We start from the raw sequence: 27,314 nt of genomic DNA on the forward strand, positions 1-27,314 counted from the left end.
GATGCAGCAAAGGCAGTCCTAAGAAGAAAATACATTGCAATTCATCCCTATCTCTAGAAACAAGAAAAATCCCAAATACAGAATCTAACAACACACCTAAAGGAACTAGAAGAAAAACATCAAAGAAACCCCAAAAGCAGCAGAAGAAGAGAAATAATAAAGGTTAGAGAAGAAATAAACAATATAGAATAAAAAAACCCAGAACAGATCAATGAATCTAAGAGCTGGTTTAAAAAAAAAAAATAAGCAAAGTTGATAAACTCCTAGCCAGACTACTCAAAAAGAAAAGAGAGAAGACCCAAATAGATAAATCATGAATGAAAGAGGACGGATCACAACCAACCTCACAGAAATGCAAAAAATTATCAGAGAATACTATGAAAATTTGATGCCAACAAACTGGACAACCTGCAGGAAATGGATAAATTCCCAGACACCCACACACTACCAAAACTCAAATGGGAAGAAATAGAAAATTTCAAGAGACCCATAACCAGCAAAGAAATTGAATTAGTTATAAAAAATCTCCCAACGTATAAAAATCTTGGAGAAAATGACTTCCCAGAGAAATTCTACCAGACATTTGAACAGAGTTAATACCTATCCTTCTCAAGCTGTTCCAAAAAATAGAAGTGGAAGGAAAGCTTCTGGACTCATTCTATGAATCCCGTATTACCTTGATTCCAAACCAGAGAAACCCCACTAAAAAGGAGAATTACAGGCCAATATTCCTGATGAACATGGATGCAAAAACTCTCAACAAGGTACTAGCAAATCAAATTCAACAGTATATCAAAATAATTACTCACCATGATCAAGTGGGATTCATTCCTGGGCTGCAGAGCTGGTTCAATATTTGAAAATCAATCAATGGGATACACCACATTAATAAAATGAAAGATAAGAACCATATAACCCTGTCAATAAATGCAGAAAAAGCATTTGACAAAATACAGCATCTTTCTTAATAAAAACCCTCAAGAAAGTCGGGATAGAAGGAACATACCTTAACATCAAAAAAATCATATATGAGAAGCCCACAGCTAATACCATCCTCAATTAGGAAAAACTGAGAGCTTTCCCTTGAGATCAGGAACTCAGCAGGGATGTCCACTCTCACCAGTGGTGTTTAACATATTGCTGGAAGTCCTAGCATCAACAATCAGACAAAAAAATGAAATAAAATGCATCCAAATTGGCAAAGAAATCAAACTTCCACTTTTTGCAGATGACATGATAGTCTATATGGAAAACCTGAAAGATTCCACCAAAAAGCTGCTAGAACTGATATATGAATTCATCAATGTCGCAGAATAAAAAATCAATGTACAGAAATCAATTGCATTTCTATACACCAATAATGAAGCAACAGAAAATCAAGAAATTGATCCAGTATACAATTGCACCAAGAACCATAAAATACCTAAGAATAAACCCAAGCACAGATGTAAAAGATCTGCATAGTGAAAAGTAAAGAAAACTTATGAAGGAAATTTATGGAGACACAAAGAAATGGAAAAATATTCCATGCTCATGTATTGGTGGCCAAATATTTTTAAAATGTCAATACTACCCAAAGGAATCTATACATTAAAAGCAATCCCAATCAAAAACGCACCAGCATTTTTCTCAAAGCTAAAACAAACAATTGTAAAATTTGTTTGGAACCACAAAAGACCCCGAAGAGCCAAAGTAATATTGAAGAAGAAAACCAAAGCTGGAGGCATTACAATCCCAGACTTTAGCCTCTACTACAAAGCTGTAATCAACAAGACAGTATGGCATTGGCACAAAAACAGACACATAGACCAATGGAATAGAATAGAGAACCCAGAATTGAACCCACAAATGTATGGCCAACTAATCTTTGCCAAAGCAGGAAACAGCATCCAATGGAAAAAAGATAGTGTCTTTAGCAAATGGTGCTGGAAGAATTGGACAGCAACATGCAGAAGAATAAAACTGGACCACATTCTTACATCATACACAAAAATAAACTCAAAATGGATGAAAGACCTAATTGTGAGACAGGAAACAAAACTCTAGAGGAGAAAACAGGCAACAACCTCTTTGACCTCAGTCGCAGCAATTTCTTTCTCAACACGTCTCTGAAGGCAAGGGAAATAAAAGGAAAAATGAACTATTGGGACCTCATCAAGATAAAAAGCTGCTGCACTGCAAAGGAAACAATCAGCAAAACTAAAAGGCAACTGACGGAATGGGAAAAGATATTTGCAAATGACATATCAGATTAAAGGCTAGTGTCCAAAATCTATAAAGAATTTACCAAACTCAACACCCAAAAACCAAATAATCCAGTGAAGAAATGGGCAGAAGACATGAATAGACACTTTTCCAAAGAAGACATCCAGATGACCAATAGACATCTGAAAAGATGCCCAACATCATTCATCATCAGGGAAATAAAAATCAAAACCACATTGAGATACCACCTCACACCTGTCAGAAAGGCTAACATTAACAACTCAGGAAACAACAGATGTTGGTGAGGATGTGGAGAAATGGGAACCCTCTTGCACTGTTGGTGGGAATCCAAACTGGTATAACTTTCTGGAAAACAGTGTGGAGGTTCCTCAAAAAATTAAAAATAGAACTACCCTAAGACCCGGAAATAGCACTACTAGGAATTTATCCAAAGGATACAGGAGTTCTGATTCATACGGGTACTTGTACTCCAATGTTTATAGCAATGCTTTCAACAATAGCCAAATTATGGAATGAGCCCAAATGTCCATCAACTGATGAATGGATAAAGACAATGTGGTTTATATTTACAATGGAATACTACTTGGCAGTAAGAAAGAATGAAGTCCTGCCATTTGCAACAATATGGAGGGAACTGGAGGGTACTATGCTAATTAAAATAAGTCAGTCAGAGAAAGATATCATGTTTTCACTCATATATGAAACTTGAGAAAGTTAACAAAGACCATGGGGGAAGAAAAAGGGAAAAATAGTTTCAAACAGAGAGGGAAGCAAACCATAAGAGACTCTTGAATACAGAGAACAAACAGGGTTGATGGGGGTGAGCGGAGGATGGGGGAAATGGATGATGGGCATTTAGTAGGGCACTTTTTGGGATGAGCACTGACTGTTGTATGTAAGCGATGAATCATGGGAATCTACCCCCAAAACCAAGAGCACACTGCATACAATGTATGTTACTTAACTTGACAATAAATTATGTTAAGTAAATAAGTAAATTAATAACCATTTAAAAAATTAAAAAAAAGAAAATCAACAAAGAAACAATAGTTTTAAATGACACACTGGACCAGATAGACTTAACAGATATAGTCAGAACATTTCATCTTAAAGCAGCAGAATACATATTCTTTTTGAGTACACATGGACAATTCTCAAGATTACATCACTTACTGGGTCACAAACCAGACTGCAGCAAGTACAAAAACATTGAGATCATACCATACATGTTTTCAGACTACAATGCTATTAATATTGAAGTCATCTACTAGAAAAAAAATTGGAAAGACCACAAATACATGGAAATTAAAGAATATCCTACTAAAGATTGAATGGGTTAACCAGGAAATCACAGAAGAAATAAAAAAAGTACATGGAAGCAAATGAAAATGAAAACATGACAAAGCAAAACCTTTGGGATGCAGCAAAGGCGGTCCTAAAAGGGAAGTATATTGCAGTACAGGTCTACCTCAAGAAGCAAGAAAAGTCCCAAATATACAATGTAACCTTACACTTTAATGAGCTACAAAAGGAACAGCAAATAAAGCCAAAAGTCAGTAGAAGAAGGGAAATAATAAAGATTAGAGCAGAAATAAACCATATAGAAAAAAAAAAAAACACACAGTAGAACAGATCAATGAAACTAAGATCTGGCTCATTGAAAGAATTAACAAAATTGATAACTCTCTAGCCAGAATTATCAAAAGGAAAAAGATAAATGACACAAATAAAATCATGAATGAAAGAGGAGAGATCAAAGCTAACATCACAGAAATACAAACAATTAAAAGAGAATATTAGGGAAAATTATATGCCAACAATTTGGGCAATCTGGAAGAAATGAAAAAATTCCTAGAAACATACAAACTATCAAAACAGAAACAGAAAGATATGGAAAATATGAGCAGACCCCTGTCCAGCAAAGAAATTGAATCATTAATAAAAAAAAATCTCCCAACAAACAAAAGTCCTGGGCCTGATGGCTTCCCAGGGGAATTTTGCCAGGAATACTACTTGGCAATGAGAAAGAATGAAATCTGGCCATTTGCAGCAACGTGGATGGAACTGGACGGTATTATGCTAACTGAAACAAGCCAGGCAGAGAAAGACAGATACCATATGTTTTCACTCATATGTGGATCTTGAGAAACTTAACAGAAGACCATGGGGGGGGAGGGGGAGGGTGAGGGGGGGAAAAGTTACAGAGAGGGAGGGAGGCAAACCATAAGGGACTCTTAAGGACTGAGAGCAAACTAAGTGTAGATGGGGGGTGGGGGAGAGGGGAAAGTGGGTGATGGGCAGGGATGATGGCACTTGTTGGGATAAGCACTGGGTGTTTTATGGAAACCAATTTGACAATAAATTATATTTAAAAAAAAGTTAATACGTTCTTCTCAAACTGTTCCAAAAAATAGAAATTGAAGGAAACTTCCAAGCTCATTCTATAAGGTTAGCATTACCTTGATTTCAAGACCTTGATTCCAGACAAAGACCTCACTAAAAAGGGGAATTACAGGCCAATATCCCTGATGAACATAGATGCAAAAATTCTCAATAAGATACTAGCAAATCAAATCCAACAGTACATTAAAAGAATGATTCACCATGATCAAGTGGGATTTATTCCTGAAATGCAGGGGTGGTTCAATATTTGCAAATAAATCAACATGATACACCACATTAATAAAAGAAAGGATAACAACCATATGATCCTCTCAATAGATGCATTAAAAGCATGTGACAAAGTACAGCATTCATTCTTGATAAAAAAAAAACTCTCAACAAAGTAGATATAGATGCAACATACCTCAACATCATAAAGGCCATATACAAAAGACCTATAACTAATATCATACTCAATAGGAAAAACTGACAGCTTTTCCTCTACGGGCAAGAACAAGACAGGGATGTTCACTTTTATCATTACTATTTAACATTGTAGTGGAAGTCTTAGCTTCAGCCATCAGGCAAAAAAAAAAAAAAAAAAAAAAAAAAAAAAAGAAATAAAAGGCATCCAATTAGGCAAGGAAGAAGTCAAATTTTCACTATTTGTCGACAATATGATACTCCATGTAGAAAACCTGAAAAGGGGAACCTGGTGGCTCCATCAGTTAAGTGTCCAACTCTTCGTTTTGACTCAGGTCATGATCTCACAGTTTGTAAGATCCAGCCCTGAACTGAGTTCAGTGCTGACAGCGTGGAGCCTACTTGGGATTCTCTCTCCTCTCTCTAGCCCCTCTCTCCACTCATGCTCTCTCTCTTTCTCAAAAGAAATAATAAATAAATTTTTTTGAAAAGAAAAAGAAACCTGAAAGACCCCATCAAAAATTTTCTAGAACTAATACTTGAATTTAGGAAAGTTTCAGGATATAAAATCAACATATAGAAGTCTGTTGCATTTCTATACTCCAATAATGAAGCAGAAAAAAAAAAGAAATCAAGGAATTGATCCCATTTACACTTACACCAAAAACCATAAGATACCTAGGAATAACCTTAACCAAAGAGGTAAAAGATCTGTACTCTAAAAACTATAGAACAGTTATGAAAGAAATTGAAGAGGACACAAAGAAATGGGAAAATATTCCATGCTCATGGATTGGAAGAACAAACATTGTTAAAATGTCTATACTCCCTAAAGCAATCTACACATTTAATGCAATCCCTATCAAAATACCACCAGCATTTTTCACAAAACTAGAAAAAACAATCTAAAATTTGTATGGAACCACAAAAGACCCCGAATAGCCACAGAAATCCTGAAAAAGAAAAGCAAAGTGGGAGGCATCATGATTCAAGACTTCAGGCTATATTATAAAGCTGTAGTCATCAAGACAGTATGATATGGGCAAAACACAGACACATAGATCAATGGAACAGAATAGAAAAGCCAGACACGGACCCATAAGTATATGGTCAACTAATTTTCCACAAAGTAGGAAAGAATATCCAATGAAAAAAAAATGACATTCTTTTCAACAAATGATGTTGGGAAAACTGGACAGGAACATGCAAAAGAATGAAACTGGACTACTTTCTTACACCATACCAAAAATAAATTCAAAATGGATTAAATACCTAAATGTGAGATAGGAAACCACCAAAATCCAAGAGAAGAGCACAGGCAGCAACTCTTTGACCTTGGTTAGAGCAAGTTCTTACTAAGCAAGAGAAACAAAACCAAAAAGAAACTATTGGAACTTCATCAAAATAAAAAGCTGCACAGTGAAGGAAATAATCAACAAAACTAAAAGGCAACCTATGGAATGGGAGAAGATATTTGCACATTACATATCTGAAAAGGATTAATATACAAAATGTGTAAGAACTATCAAACTCAACACTCAAAAAACAAATAACCCAGTTAAGAAATGGGCAGAAGACATAGACACTTTTCCAAAGAAGACACCCAGATTGCCAACAGACACATGAAAAGATGCTCCGCATCACTCATCATAAGGGAAATACAAATCAAAAGCATGATGAGATACCACCACACACCTGTTAGAATGGCTAAAATCAACAACACAAGTAACAACAGGTGTTGGTGAGGATGCTGAGAAAGAGGAACACTTTTGCACTGTTGGTGGGAATGCAAACTGGTGCAGCCACTCTGGAGAACAGTATGAAGGTTCCTCAAAATGTTAAAAATAGAACTACCCTACAACCCAGCAATTGCACTAATAGGTATTTACCCAAAGACTACAAAAATACAGATTCAAAGAGGGTACATGCCCCCTGATATTTATAGCAGCATTATCAACAGTAGCCAAACTATTGAAAGTGTGCAAGTGTCCATAGAGTGATGATATAATATATATATAAGTTCCCTATATATATAATATATATAACATATATATATATATATATATATATATATATGTATGTATAATGGAATATTATTTAGCCATCAAAGATAATGAAATCTTGCTATTTTCAATGATGTGGATGGACCTAGAGGGTATTATGCTAACCAAAATAAGCTAATCAAAGAAAGACAAATACTATATGATTTCACTCGTGTAGAATTTAGGAAACAATACAGATGAGCATGGGGGAAGGGAAAAAAAAAAGAGAGAGGGAAATAAATCCTAAGAGACTTTTAACTACAGAGAACAAATTGAGAGTTGATTGAGGGAGGTGAGGGGGGGAATGGGCTAAATAGGTGATGGAAATTAAGGTGGGAACTCATCATGATGGACACTGGGTGTTATATGTAAGTGATGAATCACTAAATTCTTCTCCTGAAATCAATATTACACTATATGTTAACTAACTAGAATTTAAGTAAAAATTTGGGGAAAAATAAAAAATAAAAAAAGTGTACTGTTTAATTTCCATATATACATGAATTTGCCCATTTTATTGCTGTTATTTATCTCATTCCATTATGGTCAGAAGAGATACTTGAAGTGATTTCTATTTTCTTTTTTTTTTAATTGAGAGACAGAGTGTGTGGAAGTGAGTGGGAAAGGAGCAGAGGGAGGGAGGGAGAGAGGGAGAGAGAGAGAGAGAGAGAGAGAGAGAGAGAGAGAGAGAGAGAGAAGAATCTTAAGCAGTTTCCACACCCAGCATGGACCCCTATGCGGGGCTCAATCTTACAACTGTAAGATGATGACATAAGCTGAAATCAAGAGTCATTTAACCGACAGCCACCCAGATGCCACTGATTTCTATTTTCTTAAACTTGTTAAGACTTGTTTTGTGACATAATTTGTTACTATCCTGGAGAATGTTCCATGCACCCTTGAGAAAAATGTGTCTTGCTGCTGTTGGGTGATAATTTCTGTATATGTCAGGTCCATTGGGTCAATAGTGTTATACAAGTCAACTGTTTATTAATTTTCTGTCTTCAGGCTTTATACATTATTGTAAGTACAGTATTGACGTTCCCTATAATTATTGTATTGATGTCAATTTCTGCTTTCAGATCTGTCATTATTTGCTTCATCTATTTAGGTACTCTGATGCTGGGTACATATATTTTTATAACTGTATTTTTCTGTTGAATTGACCCTTTTATCATTATATAATGTCCTTCTTTGTCTCTAGAAACAGTTTTAGACTTAAAGTATAGTTTGTCTGATATAAGCATATAAGTATATCATATAGGCATATGATATAAGTACCTCTGCTTTCTTTTGATTGCCATTTGCATGAAATATATTTTTTAGTCCGTTCCCTTTCAGCCCATAATTTCTTCAATTCTAAAGTGAGTCTTGTAGACAGTGTTATTTCTGGATCTTATTTTATTTATTTTTTTTTTTTGCATTCAGGTACTCCATGTCTTTTTTAAGTTTTAATTTAAATTCCAGTTAGTTAATAGACAGATTAATATTAGTTTAAGAAGTACAGGTCAGTAATTCAACACTTCCATACAGCATTCAGGTCTCATCACAAGTGCACTCCTTAATCCCCATCACCTATTTAGCCCATCACCCCCATCCACCTCCCCTCTGGTAATGATTAGTTTGTTCTCTTTAGTTAGGAATGTGTTTCTTAGTTTCTCTCTCTCTCTTTTTCCCCTATGCTCATTTGTTTTGTTTCTGAAATTCTACATATAAGTGAGATCATATGGTATTTTTCTTTCTTTGGCTGACCTATTGGGAAAACTGCACTGTTGATGGGAATGAAAAATGGTGCAGCCACTCTGGAAACCAGTATGGCAGTTGCTTGAAAGCTTAAAAATAGAAGTACCCTATGATCTAGCGATTGCACTCCTAGGTATTTACCTAAAGGATACAAAAATTACAGATTCAAAGGGGTACATGCACCCCATGTTTATAGTAGCATAATCTACAATAGCCAAAATTTTAAAACAGCCCGAGTGTATGTCAACTAATGAATGGATACACACACACACACACACACACACACACACACACACACACACACTGGAATATTACTCAGCCATAGAAAAAAATGAAATCTTGCAATTTGCAATGACATGGTGGAGCTAGAGAGTATTACAGTCCATATCTTTTGATTGATGACTTTACTCTATTTACATTTAAAGTAATTGTTGGTGAAGACTATTACCACTCTGATATTTGTTTTACATATGTATTTCAGTTGTTTTGACTCTGTTTTCTTTTCTTGTCTTTTTTTATTGTTTGATGATTATTTTTTTGCAGAGATTTGTTTTGGTTTTCTTCTCTATCTTTTATGTATCTATCATAGGTGTTTTTCGGGGGGAGGCAGCTCAAGACTTGTATAAAATATCTCATAGTTATAACATTCTATTTTAAGTTGTTAACAATTTAGCTTCAATAGCACACAAAAATATTACACTGTTACTCCCCCCACCAAACACATATACTTTGTGTTCTTATAGACAGAGTTTGCTTAGTTTTATGTTATGTATGTATCCATTAACGAATTTTTACCTACTAACTTTTATTTTAAGGTTATAAGAAATTTATCCACTACATAAATTAACACATTAATTGCCATTGTTATACTGATCCTTCTACAGATATATGTTTTCATTGACTTGTGAGATTTATGCTTTCATAAGCATTCATATTGTTTAGTGTGTTTTTATTTCAATTTGAAGAACTCCTCTAGGGGCGCCTGGGTGGCGCAGTCGGTTAAGCGTCCGACTTCAGCCAGGTCACGATCTCGCGGTCCGTGAGTTCGAGCCCCGCGTCGGGCTCTGGGCTGATGGCTCAGAGCCTGGAGCCTGTTTCCGATTCTGTGTCTCCCTCTCTCTCTGCCCCTCCCCCGTTCATGAACTGTCTCTCTCTGTCCCAAAAAAAATAAATAAACGTTGAAAAAAAAATTAAAAAAAAAAAAAAAACTCCTCTAAGCATTTCTTGTACCCATCTTTAAGGCAGGTCTAGTGGTGACAAACTCCCTCAGTTTTTGTTTGGGAAAGACTTTACCTCTCCTTCATTTGAAAGGATAATTTTACCAGGTATAGTATTCTTGTATGTAAGTTTTTTTTTCTTTCAGCACTTTGATTACATCATCTCACTCTTTCCTGGTGGGGAAGATATATATTGAAAAAAACTGCTTATAGTCCTATTAGGGCTCCCTTATATGTAATAGGTTACTTTTCTCTTGCTGCCTTCAAAATTCTCTTTGTTCTTGACTTTTAACAATTTGATTATGTCTTGGTGTAGTCTTCTTTGTGAAGAGATCTTGTGTGAAGTCTTTTGAGCAGCAATGGAGCTGGAGTCCAGGATGTGCGTACAGCTGCAGGAGTGGAGGTTGTGATTCTGGTTGTGGGGGGGATCAAGATGCAAGATGCATGAACTTGTATTTCCAACTTTCTCCCAAGATTTGGGGAGTTTTCAACCATTATTTCTTTAAATAGCTTTCTGCCCCTTTCTCTTTTTTTCTTGGATTCCCATAATGCATATATTTGTTTGCTTTTATCCATGCTTTTTCATTATTTTTTTCTCTTCTGGCTGGTTTCAAATGACCTGTTTGCAGATTCTTTCTTTTGCTTGATCAAGTCTGCTGTTAAAGCTCCCTGCTTCTTTTTTCATTTCATTTATTGTATTATTCAGCTCAAAAATTTGGCTCTTTTTTTAATGATTTCTTTTGTTGAGGTTCTCATTTTGTTCATGTATTATTTTCCTGGTTTCACTGAATGATCCATCTGTGCTCTCTTGGAGCTCACTGAACTTCCTTAAAACAATTACTTTGACTTCTCTTTCAGGAAATTCATAGATCTTTATTTCTTTGATGTCAATTACCAGAAAACTATTGTTAATTCTTTGGTTGTGCTCTGTTTTCTTGTTTTTTTTTTTTTTTTTTTTTTTTGTATTTTTGGTACCATTGCATTGATGTCTGCACATTTGATGGAGCAGTCACCTCTTTCAGACTTTACAGATTCTCTTTGGGGATAAAGACTTATCTATAGGTGGGTGTAAGGATATCAATTTGGGTTGGATATGGCGGCTTTGGTTTCAAGGTGTGCAGCAGCAGTTCCTGCTTTAGGAAGGGCACAGCAGCAAAGTTTCAGTGGAGCTCCATCAGCTGAGGCCAGTGTTGGTCAAGGCTGTGGGATTCCACAATGGTGGTAAGAGCTGTTGTGCTCCTTGGTGGTGAAGGTTCCTTGGTTATCCTGTTCTCCTTTTTCTCTACAAAGGAAGTCATTGCCTAGAAGATCCCTATTATTGTTGAGTTCAGTGTGTGGGCACACACGTGTCTGTAGGTGCCTGAATCAGGGTCACAAACACATTTGCTGTGGCAATGGTGTTGATGTCTGGGCTGTGGGCACCTGCAGAGTGGCCATTGCACTGGGGTTGGAGTTCAGGGTCATCCAGAAAAACTGGTATTATGGACTGGGGCGTAGTTGTATTTATCATGATGCCCTGGTGTGTGTGGCATGGATATGTGCTGAGCAGCCATGGAGCTGGAGTCCAGGATGTGCGTATGGCTGCAGGAGTGGAAGTTGTGATTCTGGTTGTGGGGGGGATCAAGATGCAGTGTTGGCAGCTTAGTGGGGTGCATGCAGTGGCACTTCCCCAGTGTAGGCACAGTGGTAGCAGCTTTTTCAGGGACATTAGTGCAATAGCTCTCTTGGGGAGCATCACAGCAGCATGGGCTCCAGGTAACTGATTGTTTTAGCATCAATAAAGTCTGTAGAGCATCTCCATGGTGGAAGTTGCATGTGTCCACAGCATTGATGAGGACTGTTGGAATCCTCCTGCTCTCTTTTCCCTTATGGAGGGAAGTCAGACTAAGGGGATTCTTTTTGGCCCCAAGCTCTGCCAGACTGGAGGCTGGGGCAATGCATGTAAATAACTAGCTATGCTTTTCTACATGGTCATTCTGTCTCTGTGCTCCATAGAGTTTCTACAGCTTCTTTATTGTATTCTGGAGCTCTTTCAGAGCTATTCTAGCTAGGATGTACCTCTTTATTTGTTGTTCTTGATGTTTTTGTGGGAGAGAGGATGAGCATTGGGACCTCCTAATCCACAATCTTTCTGATGTCACTATGAAAAATTAATTTTTTATACAACATTCTCAGAAGCAGTTCCTTAAATAGTTTGCTTTAAATGCTTCTAGTAACACGAAGGTTTCTACCACAAGGGGCAGCAGATGCCATTCTTGTAGCACAAACTGAAATGTTAGAAAGTTATTCTACTAGGCCAAAGACTAGAAAAACGTTCTAACATTTAGACCTTTAACAACTGAATGGACTCTTTTGTAAGAATCTTAGTTCCCCATCTTTGGAAGCATTCAAATAAAGGCTGCATGACTTGATCTAAAGATGCTTTAAAATCTAGAATCTGGAGTCTAGATGACTCTTAAGGTCCATTCCCATTCCCATAGTCAATGGGTCCATGACAAGTCATTAGAAAAAGCTAACCTTTTAATCTGGTCTTTTAAGCAATTGCTTATTTCTAATTTTCCCCTTTCTATTCTTTCTTAAGTCTCCCAGACTCAAACCTTTTATCTGCCTATCACTTTTCTCTCTGCTTTGCCTCTTTCATACATTTAGATTTTCCCCACCTCCATCTCAGCATCTACAATTTGTCTTCCCTTTCTATCTTCATTCTGGGGCTTAACTTTGTCTTGTCTGAATTAATCTATAGCTTCATCTATGATCTTCTGTCCTCTGGTCTTTCCTTCATCTAATCCAGCTTGTACTTCTAAAATATCCTTTTGATAAACTCTCTTCTCTTTCCAATCCGTCTTTAAACTGAACTTTGATCATATTGCAACTCTTCCCTACTTTTTATTCTGGCATTGATAATCCTCTACAATCAACTTCAGGCAACCTCTCCAGACACTTCTTAAACTCACTTTCCCAAACTCTTCTGGTTAAATGGAGTCCCCCTTTCACTCTGTTACAAAAAGTTTCTGTTTTTCTGTTACTCACCTTTTGCTTATACCAATTCCCCTGTTTAGGACTTACCCTTACCCCTAGTTCCCTGTCACCAATAAAACCCCATTCATCTTTCAAGGTCAGTCTTAAGTCTATCCTCTATTATCTCAGGAAACTTCAGCTCATACTTATCTCTTTCTCTCCTGAACTCTTATACTACTTTACTGTCTGTTTCATTCTTCTGGCAATCAATCATGCACTGTCTTGTAACATCTCTGAAAACTATTATTTATCATGAGTACTGTCATTTAACTGTTTCTTTTGTGTATCTTGTCTTCCCAACTACCTAAAATGCTCACTGTGGCTGGGAGCCAGTCACACCTTTTCTTTTCTTTTTTTAATTTTTTTTAACGTTTTATTTATTTTTGAGACAGAGAGAGAGAGAGAGAGAGCATGAACGGGGGAGGGGCAGAGAGAGAGGGAGACACCGAATCGGAAGCAGGCTCCAGGCTCTGAGCCATTAGCCCAGAGCCCGACGCGGGGCTCGAACCCACGGACCGCGAGATCGTGACCTGAGCTGAAGTCGGAGGCCCAACCGACTAAGCCACCCAGGCGCCCCAACACACCTTTTCGATCCTCTATGGAACAGAACTGAGCACCTGCTAAGGGCATATTCCTTAATGTGTACTGACTATTTTGTAGTAAGTTATCCAATTACTTTATACTGACTTTAATAGACCACTAAGTCTATAATTAATCTTCTTCACCCTATATCAGGCATTGCTGGTGACAGAGACTAAAAGAGACCATTAGAGATAAAGTACATATGGGAGAAAGCATATTTGACTTTTTAAGCCTCATGCAAGATGAATTGCTAAGATGCTCATGATGAGACATTTCACTATCAGCTAAAATGTTCCTTAATAGATTTAGGTCCCTGGAGCAGCTTCACAGAAGTTGTGATTGCAACCTGAAACTCACAATTCTTCCAAGAGAGTAAACAGGTATATTATTTTTTTTCCTTTCTGGTTTGTGCTGGGTACTCAATACCTAGATGTTTAATTCAACTAAATCAGGAATAGCACATCAATGCTCTGATGGCTTTCTCTAGAAGCATTTGCATTTCTAGACTAATAAGTAAAATTATACTATATAACCTTTTATGCCAAATTGAAAGTGTGTATTTCATGAAAAATGCTACAGTTTGGATAGAGATAAACCACGGGAAGGAAAGAGATTGACCCACAGGGATGATGATGGAAGAGGAGCATGCAAATCACAACTTTTTGTGGCTACCACTAATTCTATGCCATAGTGGGCTCAATTGGAGTGGAGGGGGAGGAATGGGATGAAATCCTCTATTAGGAAAGGAAGAAGAAAATAACAAAGGAGTAAAACAATGAGAGTATTTGATATAAAGACCATCATCAGATTCTAATCAAGAATCTCTCAATTATGCATAGACAATGTGAGCCTGGGAGAGGCCTTACAGATATGTGGAGAGATACCTAGGCCCAAGTTCAGTCAACTTATCATGTACTAATAGCCATGTGTAGCAATGAAAATAAGTGTTTAAGAGCCAGAGGAGTCATAGGGAAATGAGGACACATGGTTTTCTCCATGGCATTATTTTTACTTATAAAACCCATTATTACCATTGGTCCATCCCAAATGCCCATAACAATCCTCTATCTTTTGCTAGTTAATTAAAATATCAGCTTCTTTTGCTTTAGGATGAACTATGTATCATTCTCTTTCTAAACCTTGGCTCTGAGATTACCCTCAGATTCATTTATTCATTTAAAAAATATTTATTGAGCCTCTACTATGTGCCACACACTGATACAAGGAAACAAATGACAAAAATCCCTCCCCTTTTGAAACTTCTAACTATTGTAGGTCTTCAGAGGAGTGGAACGAGAGCATAGCCCAGAGTTTGAATGGTATACCATTTGTTGCAGGGAGCAGTGGCCAGAGGTTTGGTATTAATAAGAAGAAGAATTCTGCTAATCTTTGGAGAGGACTGCTCCTTGCTCTTCCTCCTACATTAGCATAGGGTTTAAGGACATAGGTTTTAGAATCACACAGCCTGGGTCCAAATCCTGCCTTTTCTACTGAATAGCTATTTCATCTTTGTCTATTTTTTTCTCTTTTGTGAGCCTGAGTTTCATTAGCTGTTATTGTAGTCACTCAGCAGACCCAGGTCAAAACTGCTGATTACAGCTTTGCTAACATAAGAACATCAAGGTTAGCTGCTCACATACATCTTGAATGACTCATCCATCGGGCATATAGTGACATCTACATATCAAATGGATGTGTAAAGAGGAAGGCACTTGGGATGAGCATTGGGTGTTGTATGTAAGCCAATTTGACAATAAATTATATTAATTTAAAAAAGAGGTATCTAAACCACATACTTACCATGGTTTGAGTCTAAGTGAATTATTCCTATTTATAAATAGTTCTAAACAAGTTTCCTAATGATATCCATCTATAATTCCTGACCAGATGGTCTCTCTACTTCCATTTTCTATTTCCCTTTTTGAAAGGTGGCTTAACTAATACAACCAATTAAACATTTACTTCTGAGAGTTGTGTGAGTTCTCTACTATTTTTCTTACCTTGCGAATTTCTCCCTGTTGAACGGTTTTTATGACATTGATCCATTCTTCCATGTCTTTCCGGTTGGGTGCAGCCAGGGTAACTTTTCGTTGTGGTGTGATCACCTAAACAAAAAGTCACATTATTAGCTGGTTCACATTCTACAAGTTTGCCCCCAAACAGAGCCTGTGAACTCTCTAAGGAACTAGGCAGGACTATCAACCACAACCCAAGCCACTTCTTAAATGTAAGACAAATTCTCAGATACCTACCCCAAATAATAATAATGGTAATAGTAATAAATAACACTTTAATGGCACTTACTATGTGCCAGTTACTGTTCTATTACACTTTATGTATACTATTTATTTCAATCTTCATTAAAACTCCATGATATGGGCATTATTATTTTTCTCATTTCATAGTCAGGAAAGCTAAGGCAAAGAAAGTTTAATGACTTGCTTAGGGCCACCTAGTAGTTAGAAAGCTGACCTAGAATTAAAATCTAGATTCTTTGGCTCCAGAATATATACTCTTAAGTACTAAGCCATGCACCATCTATTACTCCAGAGAGGTTGCCTGAAAATCCTACTCACTGATGCTCTATCTACTTAAAAAATGGTAAAAATGGTGTACACTTCAGCAGGGTGTACCTCTTTCTGTTTGAGGAGAGAGTAAAAATAGTGAGGAATCTAAAAATCCAGTTTCTCTCTTGCTTATGGTCAAGCCAACCTGAAGAGAATTTTACCATTATGTCTCTTAATCCTGGTTGGTGTAAGAACCCCAGCAGGAATAATGAGAAAGCTATGCTGAGGGTCTAACAGAGGTAGACCATAGTCAGGACTTGGTTTTTTGCCAGAAGGTAGGAGGGACACAGATGGCTATAGCATCAGTGATTGCTTCAGTAACCCTACTTGTCTTTAATACAAGCCTCCCAAATCTTGTAACTAGTGCTCACAATGCCAACAAGCAATTGTTTTTTCTCCTTTTGCATGCAGCACAGCATGATTCTGTGATAGATGGGAATAGAATCTAGTGGGAACTGTGATGATGCCACTCCTTTGGTCCAAACCCACTCTTGTGTGGGGCTGATGAACAGTGCCTCTGTGTTTTAATTAGGCTAAGGGACATCCTAGTCCTTGGGATTTTTTTTGTAGAATAAAAACGAAAAACATTAGCCTGTATGCTCATCACCCAAAGGTTGAGCTTTTTGGGACTGGGCCAACAGAACTCTTAACTTTACCCTAGGTCAGTGTGATGTAATAAGAGAGAAATGATAGTAGGGTCTCCCTCTTATAGCCTATTACTTTCCTTTCAAAAGATTATGAAGTGTGGACCAGCGATAGAAGTAGAGGTATTGGGTCTGTAGCTCTTTAGTCTGCTAAGTACTGCTCTCCTGAAGGGGAACCCCAGTCTCCATAACCCATCACTGAGGCTGGAAGAAGACAGTTCTGGGAGGAGGTGGGTAGGAGAATTCCTGGGCCAATGGGCTTGCTATTTTTCAGTGAGATTTCTGGTCTGGATTCACTTGAATAAGCAAAGACTTATGACATTTCAGCAGTGCCAAACCCTTGAATGCATCCATAGAAAATCCTCTGCTTTCTTTGAGGTGCTCTTATCAGTAATCTCAGCACAAGGTAGTTTTCACTTTGGATTTAGGTTATTATCTATCAGATCAAAGGAGAGAGCGTCATGTAGTTTGATTTTCCTGATATGTTATACAACATATTAGCGGTCTCTTGAAAGCCTCTCAATGATACTCTTCTAAATCACCTTCACCAGGAGGATTGACTTTTTTCATAATAGTCACTTCCCCACCACCCAGAAGTCAGTTCAGATTTATACCGGGCTGGTATTAGAGAATAGGGACATCACTTTTCCCCCCTATCAGTGGGCTGGTAGAAAATATTTACATGAATAATTTTCAGCACTTTTTGCAATGCTTACTTTAAGTGGATTCCCATATACACTTTAGGATCAAAGGAGACTTGGGAAACCTGAACTCCAAAGAGGCAACACATGGGTATGGCAACCCCTTTTCCCAGCTAGCTCACACCTCTACCCATTGAGTCATTTCCAATGTTACTTACACAAAAGCTATGGAAAAGATTTCTACAGCTGCTTTCTGCCAAGGCGACCTGAGACAGATCAATTGTTTCAAAACGTGCAAACTAGGAAGATATAAGAGGCAGAAGGAAAAGAATCATCTGGTTAATAATGTCAACAGACACTAAAAGGTAAACACACACACACACACACACACACACACACAAATAGGCATTTTTAGCAGCCATGAACCAATCATATCTCTGGCTTCAGTGCTGGGATTTATTTAGCATCATGATTTTTTGTTGATATATCATGTGACAAACAAAAACCAAACCAAACTAAAGCAAAACACAACACTTCCTAAAACTCTTATGTGGATTTACAGGAAGGCTTAGGTGGTTCAGAATTATTCAAAACTAAGGGTTTATGCTGGAGAAAATAAAGGGATATGGTTTAACTAAGGGCCTAGTGGAGCAGATAGAAGTTATTAGTTCCTATTTTATCAGCTGGCAACCTCTGACTTTGTTGCTAGTCCTATCCAGTTTGAGGCCTGCATCTCCTTATAAACTGGTTCTAATAGGTAACATCCAGCCAGCAGCAAGGATAGCAGCACTAGGAATACAGATAGGGCTGGCTTCACTGGTATGCATCTTGTGCATTCATACAGGGCACCATGTTCAGCAGGGCCCTGAACTTGGTTTAATGTTCTGCTATTGCAATCTTGACATTTTTAATAATTTTATCCTTGAGCGTGTATTTTGTAAATGAAGTCCAGTGGGATGATGGCTCATGGACATGAGCAGGGGAGATATGCACAATCTGCATGTCCACCCCATGCCTTGTCACTCCATTTGCATTCATGATGCCCATGAGCATACAATTCCAGTGGACTCATGATGTGTAAGAGTTCGGTAAGACTCAAAGCAAATATAAAGTAAGCATGCTGTACCTATGATTGAGGACGTAAGGGAACTGTTAGCCCTGAGAGTCCACAATTTCTGTAGAGACCAGGACTTGCTTCAAATACAGAAAAAGGCAATAGTGTTCTAAGAAACATGAACAACCAAGGAACCCTATTGTGTTCTTTCTTACTTATGTTACTTCCCTGTATTAGCCAATAATTTATGTTGAAAATGATAACATTGAAGGAAAGAAAGATAGGGTAGCCCATAGTTCCTTTTCCTTTTAGTCAGGGCATTGGTAGAATGTGTAAATATCAAGATGTGAAATAAAAACAGTTGAGCTGGTTTTGTATACTGTTAAGAACAAAATATATATGTGTTTGTATGAGCTACTAAATACAACTTATATAATTTTTGTGGTTTTTCATATGAATTAAATGCTTTTATATTTGTTTTTATAACTGACATTGTACAATGTGCAGATGAATGGCAAAAATACTCATAATTTAACATTTTATTTTTTCTTTACTTAGAATGACATTGAACAACAAATAAAAGATGCCATGACAAATCATTGCATTATATTTTTGTATCTTTAATGACATTTTTTCCTTGATTTTTAAATAAGGGGCCCTGCATTTTCATTTTGTACAAAGACCCACAAATTATGTAGTTGGTTCTGAGTGTAGAAGCTAACTGAGGAATCTGTAAAAGGGAAGGGAAAGAGGAAGGGGAAAGGAAAGAACAGTATCCCCCCATTTGGCCCAAAAGAACAAGTTAAAAGAAAAATAGATTTCAACTTCTACCTTGATATTTGCCAACATGTCTTTACCTATTAGCCTATTTCTCCACACAAACATTTCCTGAAATCCCCACCCATTAACCCAAATGACAAAATTCTATAGATATTCTATAGAATAAATATTCTATATATTCTCTTACGGCGGGATGGTGTGCAAAACAGAGTCTTTGTCCTCGAACCAGAAAATATCTAAGCTTCCATCTCTTGAAGGAATTACAGTTCTTCAACAGAGGTCCTTCCTTCAGTATTTTCTGAAAAATAGAAGCATAAGGTTGAGTAGTTAGATGAATTTGCAAGACCATATAATTTGTCCTCTCAGTTAAGAATATCAGACATCTGGAAGGCTCTATCTCTGTCACATATCTGAGGAATGGCCTGAGGGACAGACAAAAATACAAGGAAATTAGTTCAGTCGGAAAAGGAATTGGTTATCTTTGGATATCACATTAAGATTATATAGGCTCGGGGCGCCTGAGTGGCGCAGTCGGTTAAGCGTCCGACTTCAGCCAGGTCACGATCTCGCGGTCCGGGAGTTCGAGCCCCGCGTCAGGCTCTGGGCTGATGGCTCGGAGCCTGGAGCCTGTTTCCGATTCTGTGTCTCCCTCTCTCTCTGCCCCTCCCCCGTTCATGCTCTGTCTCTCTCTGTCCCAAAAATAAATAAACGTTGAAAAAAAAATTAAAAAAAAAAATAATAAAAAAAAAGATTATATAGGCTCTAAGTTCCTTGAGATATATGGCCCAAGAACCATGGAGAACATCTCCACTGGTGGTCAGGGATAGGGATGAGCGACATGAACACAAAAATAAGAACAACATTCCTGGGCACCTGGGTGGCTCAGTCGGTTGAGTACCTGACTCTTGGTTTTGGCTCAGGTCATGATCTCAGAATTCATAGGTTCGAGTCCTGTGTCAGGCTCTGTACTGACAGCATGGAGCCTGCTTGGGATTCTCTGTCTACCTCCCTCTCTCTGTCCCTCCCTCCACTTACTCTCTCTCTCTCTCACACACACACAAAATAAATAAGTCGGGGCACCTGGGTGGCTCAGTTGGTTGAGTGTCCAACTTCGGCTCAGATCATGATCTCACAGCTCAGGTCATGATCTCACAGTTCGTGAGTTTCAGCCCCGCATCGAGCTCTGTACTGACCACTCAGAGCCTGGAGCTTGCTTCAGATTCTGTGTCTCCCTCTCTCTCTGCTCCTCCCCGACTTGCGCTCTGTCTCTACCTCTCAAAAATAAACATTAAAAATTAAAAAAATAAATAAGTAAACTTAAAAAAATTTTAAAAAAAGAACATTCCTAGGACAGAACAATTAATAGGCAAAAAGGCAGATTTTCTTGGAAGTCTCCACATTGTAACTCTATACTGTTCTATCAGCTTTAGAACGTTTCTTTTAGAATATTAAGCTGGATCATATCCCTTCCCTGCTCACAAAACTCCAATAGTTTCCTAAAATTTTAAGAACTAAATCCAAAGTATTTATCATGAATTCAAAGGATTCATGATCTGGTAAGAAAGGACAAAAAGGCACCAAAAAGGAAATATCTTCTGATTATTTTCTTTATGTACTTCAAGTCTGGTCACTGCTTTTTCACTTCCTTATTTAACAGACGGACTCTAACAAAGCATTGAGTCTATTTACCATTTTTACCTCAAGAAAGTTTAGAGTTACATTTATGGGATACAAACCAACATACAAGTTTGCCATTTGGGAGAAGTATTCACATCCACCAAGCTGGAACCAAACCCATACTGAATGGACAAAGAGCCAGACTTAGTTTAAGTCACCAAATCAAGGCTCTACCATGAACTCCATCCATAATCTAAATTAGAATTCACCACTGAGTGGTTGTGTAAGTGTTTTGTTTGGCCCACCTAGTGTTTTTGTTTTGTTTTTTTTGTTTGTTTGTTTTTTAATTACTTTATTTATGTATTTATTTATTTATTATTTGAGAGAGAGAGCATGGGGGAGAAGGACAGAGGGTGAGAGAGAAAATCTTAAGCAGGCTCCATGCTCAGTGTAGAGTCTAACACTCTACAAGGTTGTGGGGCTCAATCCCACAACCTTGGGATCATGACCTGAGCTGAAATCAAGAGTCGGATGGTCAGCCGACTGAGCCACCCAGGTGCCCCAGTTGATAATATTTAAAATGCAGAATATTTCATATAAAAATTAAGGTTTCCTATTTCTTAAAAAAACCCAGACCATCTGGTAACAGTGTGGACCTATATTCTTACATAGCAACAATCTGGTGGAACAGAGTAGCAGCTGCTCCCTTCAGATTGGGGTGTCTGACTCCAGCAGGCATTTGAGTTTGGGACCCTGATCTAAGCAATACTTTGCTACTCCCATTCTCCCAAATATACACACATCTATTACACTCTCTGTCCAATTCTTTAAGCTACAAGGTAGTACTAGTAGAGAGAACCTCTGTCAATTATAAAATAAGTTCATGAACAAAGTTTACCTGAATCCTCTTGATAACTTATAAGAGTTTCAAGATTATTGTAATAATTTCGAGATGCTTACAAAAGAATGGTGCCAAGGAGGCAAGACAAAGAGAACCACAAGATGTTGTGGGAAGGGGAAATGTGCCAGGGAGAGGGAGAAATTATATTTAAATTGTTGACACTGAATCATCAATTGAGAAAACAACTCTTCTCTTTTTTTAATGTTCATTTATCTTCCAGAAAAAGAGCACAACTCTTCTAAGCATTGAAATTACATCATTCTTTCCTTTCTCTGGTCTGGTGGCCTATGGTATATACACTCTCAATGATGGTATTTAATTTTTTCTATCCTAACTTTCTCACCTCCATGCCATATATTCTTCCACACTAAGTCTTCATGATACCTAAGCAGTCATATTTGTCTTCTTCTATTAAAGACTTAAGCTCAAAATTTTAACTGCTTCAACCACTGAATCCATGCCCATTATTTCTGCCCATTTCCCAAGTTATTCTACTCTGTTGAATACTAAATGCTCCTTGTACTGTTCTTATTTTGTCATATACAGTGCCCTTTGTAATGGCTCATTTTATAGTTTTTGGATGGATATTTTTCCCTTCCCTCCATTTTCAGTTTAAAGCTTCCCTTAACTTCTTTATTTATTTTTTTTAAATTTATTTATTTATTTATTTTTATTTTTATTTTTATTTTTTATTTTTTTTATTATATGAAATTTATTGTCAAATTGGTTTCCATACAACACTCAGTGCTCATACCAAAAGGTGCCCTCCTCAATACCCATCACCCACCCTCTCCTCCCTCCCACCCCCCATCAACCCTCAGTTTGTTCTCAGTTTTTAACAGTCTCTTATGCTTTGGCTCTCTCCCACTCTAACCTCTTTTTTTTTTTTTTTCTTTTTTCCTCCCCCTCCCCCATGGGTTCCTGTGAAGTTTCTCAGGATCCACATAAGAGTGAAACCATATGGTATCTGTCTTTCTCTGCATGGCTTATTTCACTTAGCATCACACTCTCCAGTTCCATCCACGTTGCTACAAAAGGCCATATTTCATTTTTTCTCATTGCCACGTAGTATTCCATTGTGTATATAAACCACAATTTCTTTTTTTTTTTTTCTCTTTAAAAAATTTTTTTATTATCTTTTATTAAAATTTTTTAATGTTAATTTGTTTTTTTTGTTTTTTTTTTTAATTTTTTATTATATGAAATTTATTGTCAAATTGGTTTCCATACAACACCCAGTGCTCATCCCAAAAGGTGCCCTCCTCAATACCCATCACCCACCCTCTCCTCCCTCCCACCCCCCATCAACCCTCAGTTTGTTCTCAGTTTTTAACAGTCTCTTAAGCTTTGGCTCTCTCCCACTCTAACCTCTTTTTTTTCTTTTTTCCTCCCCCTCCCCCATGGGTTCCTGCCAAGTTTCTCAGGATCCACATAAGAGTGAAACCATATGGTATCTGTCTTTCTCTGTACGGCTTATTTCACTTAGCATCACACTCTCCAGTTCCATCCACGTTGCTACAAAAGGCCATATTTCATTTTTTCTCATTGCCACGTAGTATTCCATTGTGTATATAAACCACAATTTCTTTATCCATTCTTCAGTTGATGGACATTTAGGCTCTTTCCATAATTTGGCTATTGTTGAGAGTGCTGCTATGAACATTGGGGTACAAGTGCCCCTATGCATCAGTACTCCTGTATCCCTTGGATAAATTCCTAGCAGTGCTATTGCTGGGTCATAGGGTAGGTCTATTTTTAATTTTCTGAGGAACCTCTACACTGCTTTCCAGAGCGGCTGCACCAATTTGCATTCCCACCAACAGTGCAAGAGGGTTCCCGTTTCTCCACATCCTCTCCAGCATCTATAGTCTCCTGATTTGTTCATTTTGGCCACTCTGACAGGTGTGAGGTGATACCTGAGTGTGGTTTTGATTTGTATTTCCCTGATAAGGAGTGACGCTGAACATCTTTTCATGTGCCTGTTGGCCATCTGGATGTCTTCTTTAGAGAAGTGTCTATTCATGTTTTCTGCCCATTTCTTCACTGGGTTATTTGTTTTTCGGGTGTGGAGTTTGGTGAGCTCTTTATAGATTTTGGATACTAGCCCTTTGTCCGATATGTCATTTGCAAATATCTTTTCCCATTCCGTTGGTTGCCTTTTAGTTTTGTTGGTTGTTTCCTTTGCTGTGCAGAAGCTTTTTATCTTCATAAGGTCCCAGTAATTCACTTTTGCTTTTAATTCCCTTGCCTTTGGGGATGTGTCAAGTAAGAGATTGCTACGGCTGAGGTCAGAGAGGTCTTTTCCTGCTTTCTCCTCTAAGGTTTTGATGGTTTCCTGTCTCAGGTTCAGGTCATTTATCCATTTTGAGTTTATTTTTGTGAATGGTGTGAGAAAGTGGTCTAGTTTCAACCTTCTGCATGTTGCTGTCCAGTTCTCCCAGCACCATTTGTTAAAGAGACTGTCTTTTTTCCATTGGATGTTTTTTCCTGCTTTGTCAAAGATGAGTTGGCCATACATTTGTGGGTCTAGTTCTGGGGTTTCTATTCTATTCCATTGGTCTATGTGTCTGTTTTTGTGCCAATACCATGCTGTCTTGATGATGACAGCTTTGTAGTAGAGGCTAAAGTCTGGGATTGTGATGCCTCCTGCTTTGGTCTTCTTCAAAATTCCTTTGGCTATTCGGGGCCTTTTGTGGTTCCATATGAATTTTAGGATTGCTTGTTCTAGTTTCGAGAAGAATGCTGGTGCAATTTTGATTGGGATTGCATTGACTGTGTAGATAGCTTTGGGTAGTATAGACATTTTGACAATATTTATTCTTCCAATCCATGAGCAGGGAATGTCTTTCCATTTCTTTAAATCTTCTTCAATTTCCTTCATAAGCTTTCTATAGTTTTCAGCATACAGATCCTTTACATCTTTGGTTAGATTTATTCCTAGGTATTTTATGCTTCTTGGTGCAATTGTGAATGGGATCAGTTTCTTTATTTCTCTTTCTGTTGCTTCATTGTTAGTGTATAAGAATGCAACTGATTTCTGTACATTGATTTTGTATCCTGCAACTTTGCTGAATTCATGTATCAATTCTAGCAGACTTTTGGTGGGGTCGATCGGATTTTCCATGTATAATATCATGTCATCTGCAAAAAGCGAAAGCTTGATTTCATCTTTGCCAATTTTGATGCCTTTGATTTCCTTTTGTTGTCTGATTGCTGATGCTAGAACTTACAGCACTATGTTAAACAACAGCGGTGAGAGTGGGCATCCCTGTCGTGTTCCTGATCTCAGGGAAAAAGCTCTCAGTTTTTCCCCATTGAGGATGATGTTAGCTGTGGGCTTTTCATAAATGGCTTTTATGATCTTTAAGTATGTTCCTTCTATCCCGACTTTCTCAAGGGTTTTTATTAAGAAAGGGTGCTGGATTTTGTCAAAGGCCTTTTCTGCATCGGTTGACAGGATCATATGGTTCTTCTCTTTTTTTTTGTTAATGTGATGTATCACGTTGATGGATTTGCGAATGTTGAACCAGCCCTGCATCCCAGGAATGAATCCCACTTGATCATGGTGAATAATTCTTTTTATATGCCGTTGAATTCGATTTGCTAGTATCTTATTGAGAATTTTTGCATCCATATTCATCAGGGATATTGGCCGGTAGTTCTCTTTTTTTACTGGGTCTCTGTCTGGTTTAGGAATCAAAGTAATACTGGCTTCATAGAATGAGTCTGGAAGTTTTCCTTCCCTTTCTATTTCTTGGAATAGCTTGAGAAGGATAGGTATTATCTCTGCTTGAAACGTCTGGTAGAACTCCCCTGGGAAGCCATCTGGTCCTGGACTCTTATTTGTTGGGAGATTTTTGATAACTGATTCAATTTCTTCGCTGGTTATGGGTCTGTTCAAGCTTTCTATTTCCTCCTGATTGAGTTTTGGAAGAGTGTGGGTGTTCAGGAATTTGTCCATTTCTTCCAGGTTGTCCAATTTGTTGGCATATAATTTTTCATAGTATTCCCTGATAATTGTTTGTCTCTCTGAGGGATTGGTTGTAATAATTCCATTTTCATTCATGATTTTATCTATTTGGGTCATCTCCCTTTTCTTTTTGAGAAGCCTGGCTAGAGGTTTGTCAATTTTGTTTATTTTTTCAAAAAACCAACTCTTGGTTTCGTTGATATGCTCTACAGTTTTTTTAGACTCTATATTGTTTATTTCTGCTCTGATCTTTATTATTTCTCTTCTTCTGCTGGGTTTGGGGTGTCTTTGCTGTTCTGCTTCTATTTCCTTTAGATGTGCTGTTAGATTTTGTATTTGGGATTTTTCTTGTTTCTTGAGATAGGCCTGGATTGCAATGTATTTTCCTCTCAGGACTGCCTTCGCTGCATCCCAAAGCGTTTGGATTGTTGTATTTTCATTTTCGTTTGTTTCCATATATTTTTTAATTTCTCCTCTAATTGCCTGGTTGACCCACTCATTCGTTAGTAGGGTGTTCTTTAACCTCCATGCTTTTGGAGGTTTTCCAGACTTTTTCCTGTGGTTGATTTCAAGCTTCATAGCATTGTGGTCTGAAAGTATGCATGGTATAATTTCAATTCTTGTATACTTATGAAGGGCTGTTTTGTGACCCAGTATGTGATCTGTCTTGGAGAATGTTCCATGTGCACTCGAGAAGAAAGTATATTCTGTTGCTTTGGGATGCAGAGTTCTAAATATATCTGTCAAGTCCATCTGATCCAATGTCTCATTCAGGGCCCTTGTTTCTTTATTGACCGTGTGTCTAGATGATCTATCCATTTCTGTAAGTGGAGTGTTAAAGTCCCCTGCAATTACCACATTCTTATCAATAAGGTTGCTTATGTTTATGAGTAGTTGTTTTATATATTTGGGGGCTCCGGTATTCGGCGCATAGACATTTATAATTGTTAGCTCTTCCTGATGGATAGACCCTGTAACTATTATATAATGTCCTTCTTCATCTCTTGTTACAGCCTTTAATTGAAAGTCTAGTTTGTCTGATATAAGTATGGCTACTCCAGCTTTCTTTTGGCTTCCAGTAGCATGATAAATAGTTCTCCATCCCCTCACTCTCAATCTAAAGGTGTCCTCAGGTCTAAAATGAGTCTCTTGTAGACAGCAAATAGATGGGTGTTGTTTTTTTATCCATTCTGATACCCTATGTCTTTTGGTTGGCGCATTTAATCCATTTACATTCAGTGTTATTATAGAAAGATATGGGTTTAGAGTCATTGTGATGTCTGTATGTTTTATGCTTGTAGTGTTGTCTCTGGTACTTTGTCTCACAGGATCCCCCTTAGGATCTCTTGTAGGGCTGGTTTAGTGGTGACAAATTCCTTCAGTTTTTGTTTGTTTGGGAAGACCTTTATCTCTCCTTCTATTCTAAATGACAGACTTGCTGTATAAAGGATTCTCGGCTGCATATTTTTTCTGTCTAGCACACTGAAAATCTCGTGCCAATTCTTTC

At 37.6% G+C, this 27,314-nt stretch overlaps 1 protein-coding gene across 1 annotated transcript in view; it reads right to left on the minus strand.

Moving 5' to 3' along the window:
• The window catches only part of DGKK (diacylglycerol kinase kappa), a 165,735-nt gene that overhangs the window by 91,922 nt on the left and 46,499 nt on the right, over positions 1 to 27,314 (minus strand). Inside the window, exons 2-4 of the mRNA XM_045471786.1 lie at positions 19,507 to 19,617; positions 17,704 to 17,784; positions 15,634 to 15,738 (exon numbers count right to left, since the gene is read on the minus strand). Of these exons, the coding sequence (XP_045327742.1) occupies positions 15,634 to 15,738; positions 17,704 to 17,784; positions 19,507 to 19,617 (297 nt within the window). The remainder of the gene's footprint in view (positions 1 to 15,633; positions 15,739 to 17,703; positions 17,785 to 19,506; positions 19,618 to 27,314) is intronic.

The sequence above is a fragment of the Leopardus geoffroyi genome, chromosome X (genome assembly GCF_018350155.1).
Source record: "Leopardus geoffroyi isolate Oge1 chromosome X, O.geoffroyi_Oge1_pat1.0, whole genome shotgun sequence".
Taxonomy (NCBI): domain Eukaryota; kingdom Metazoa; phylum Chordata; class Mammalia; order Carnivora; family Felidae; genus Leopardus; species Leopardus geoffroyi.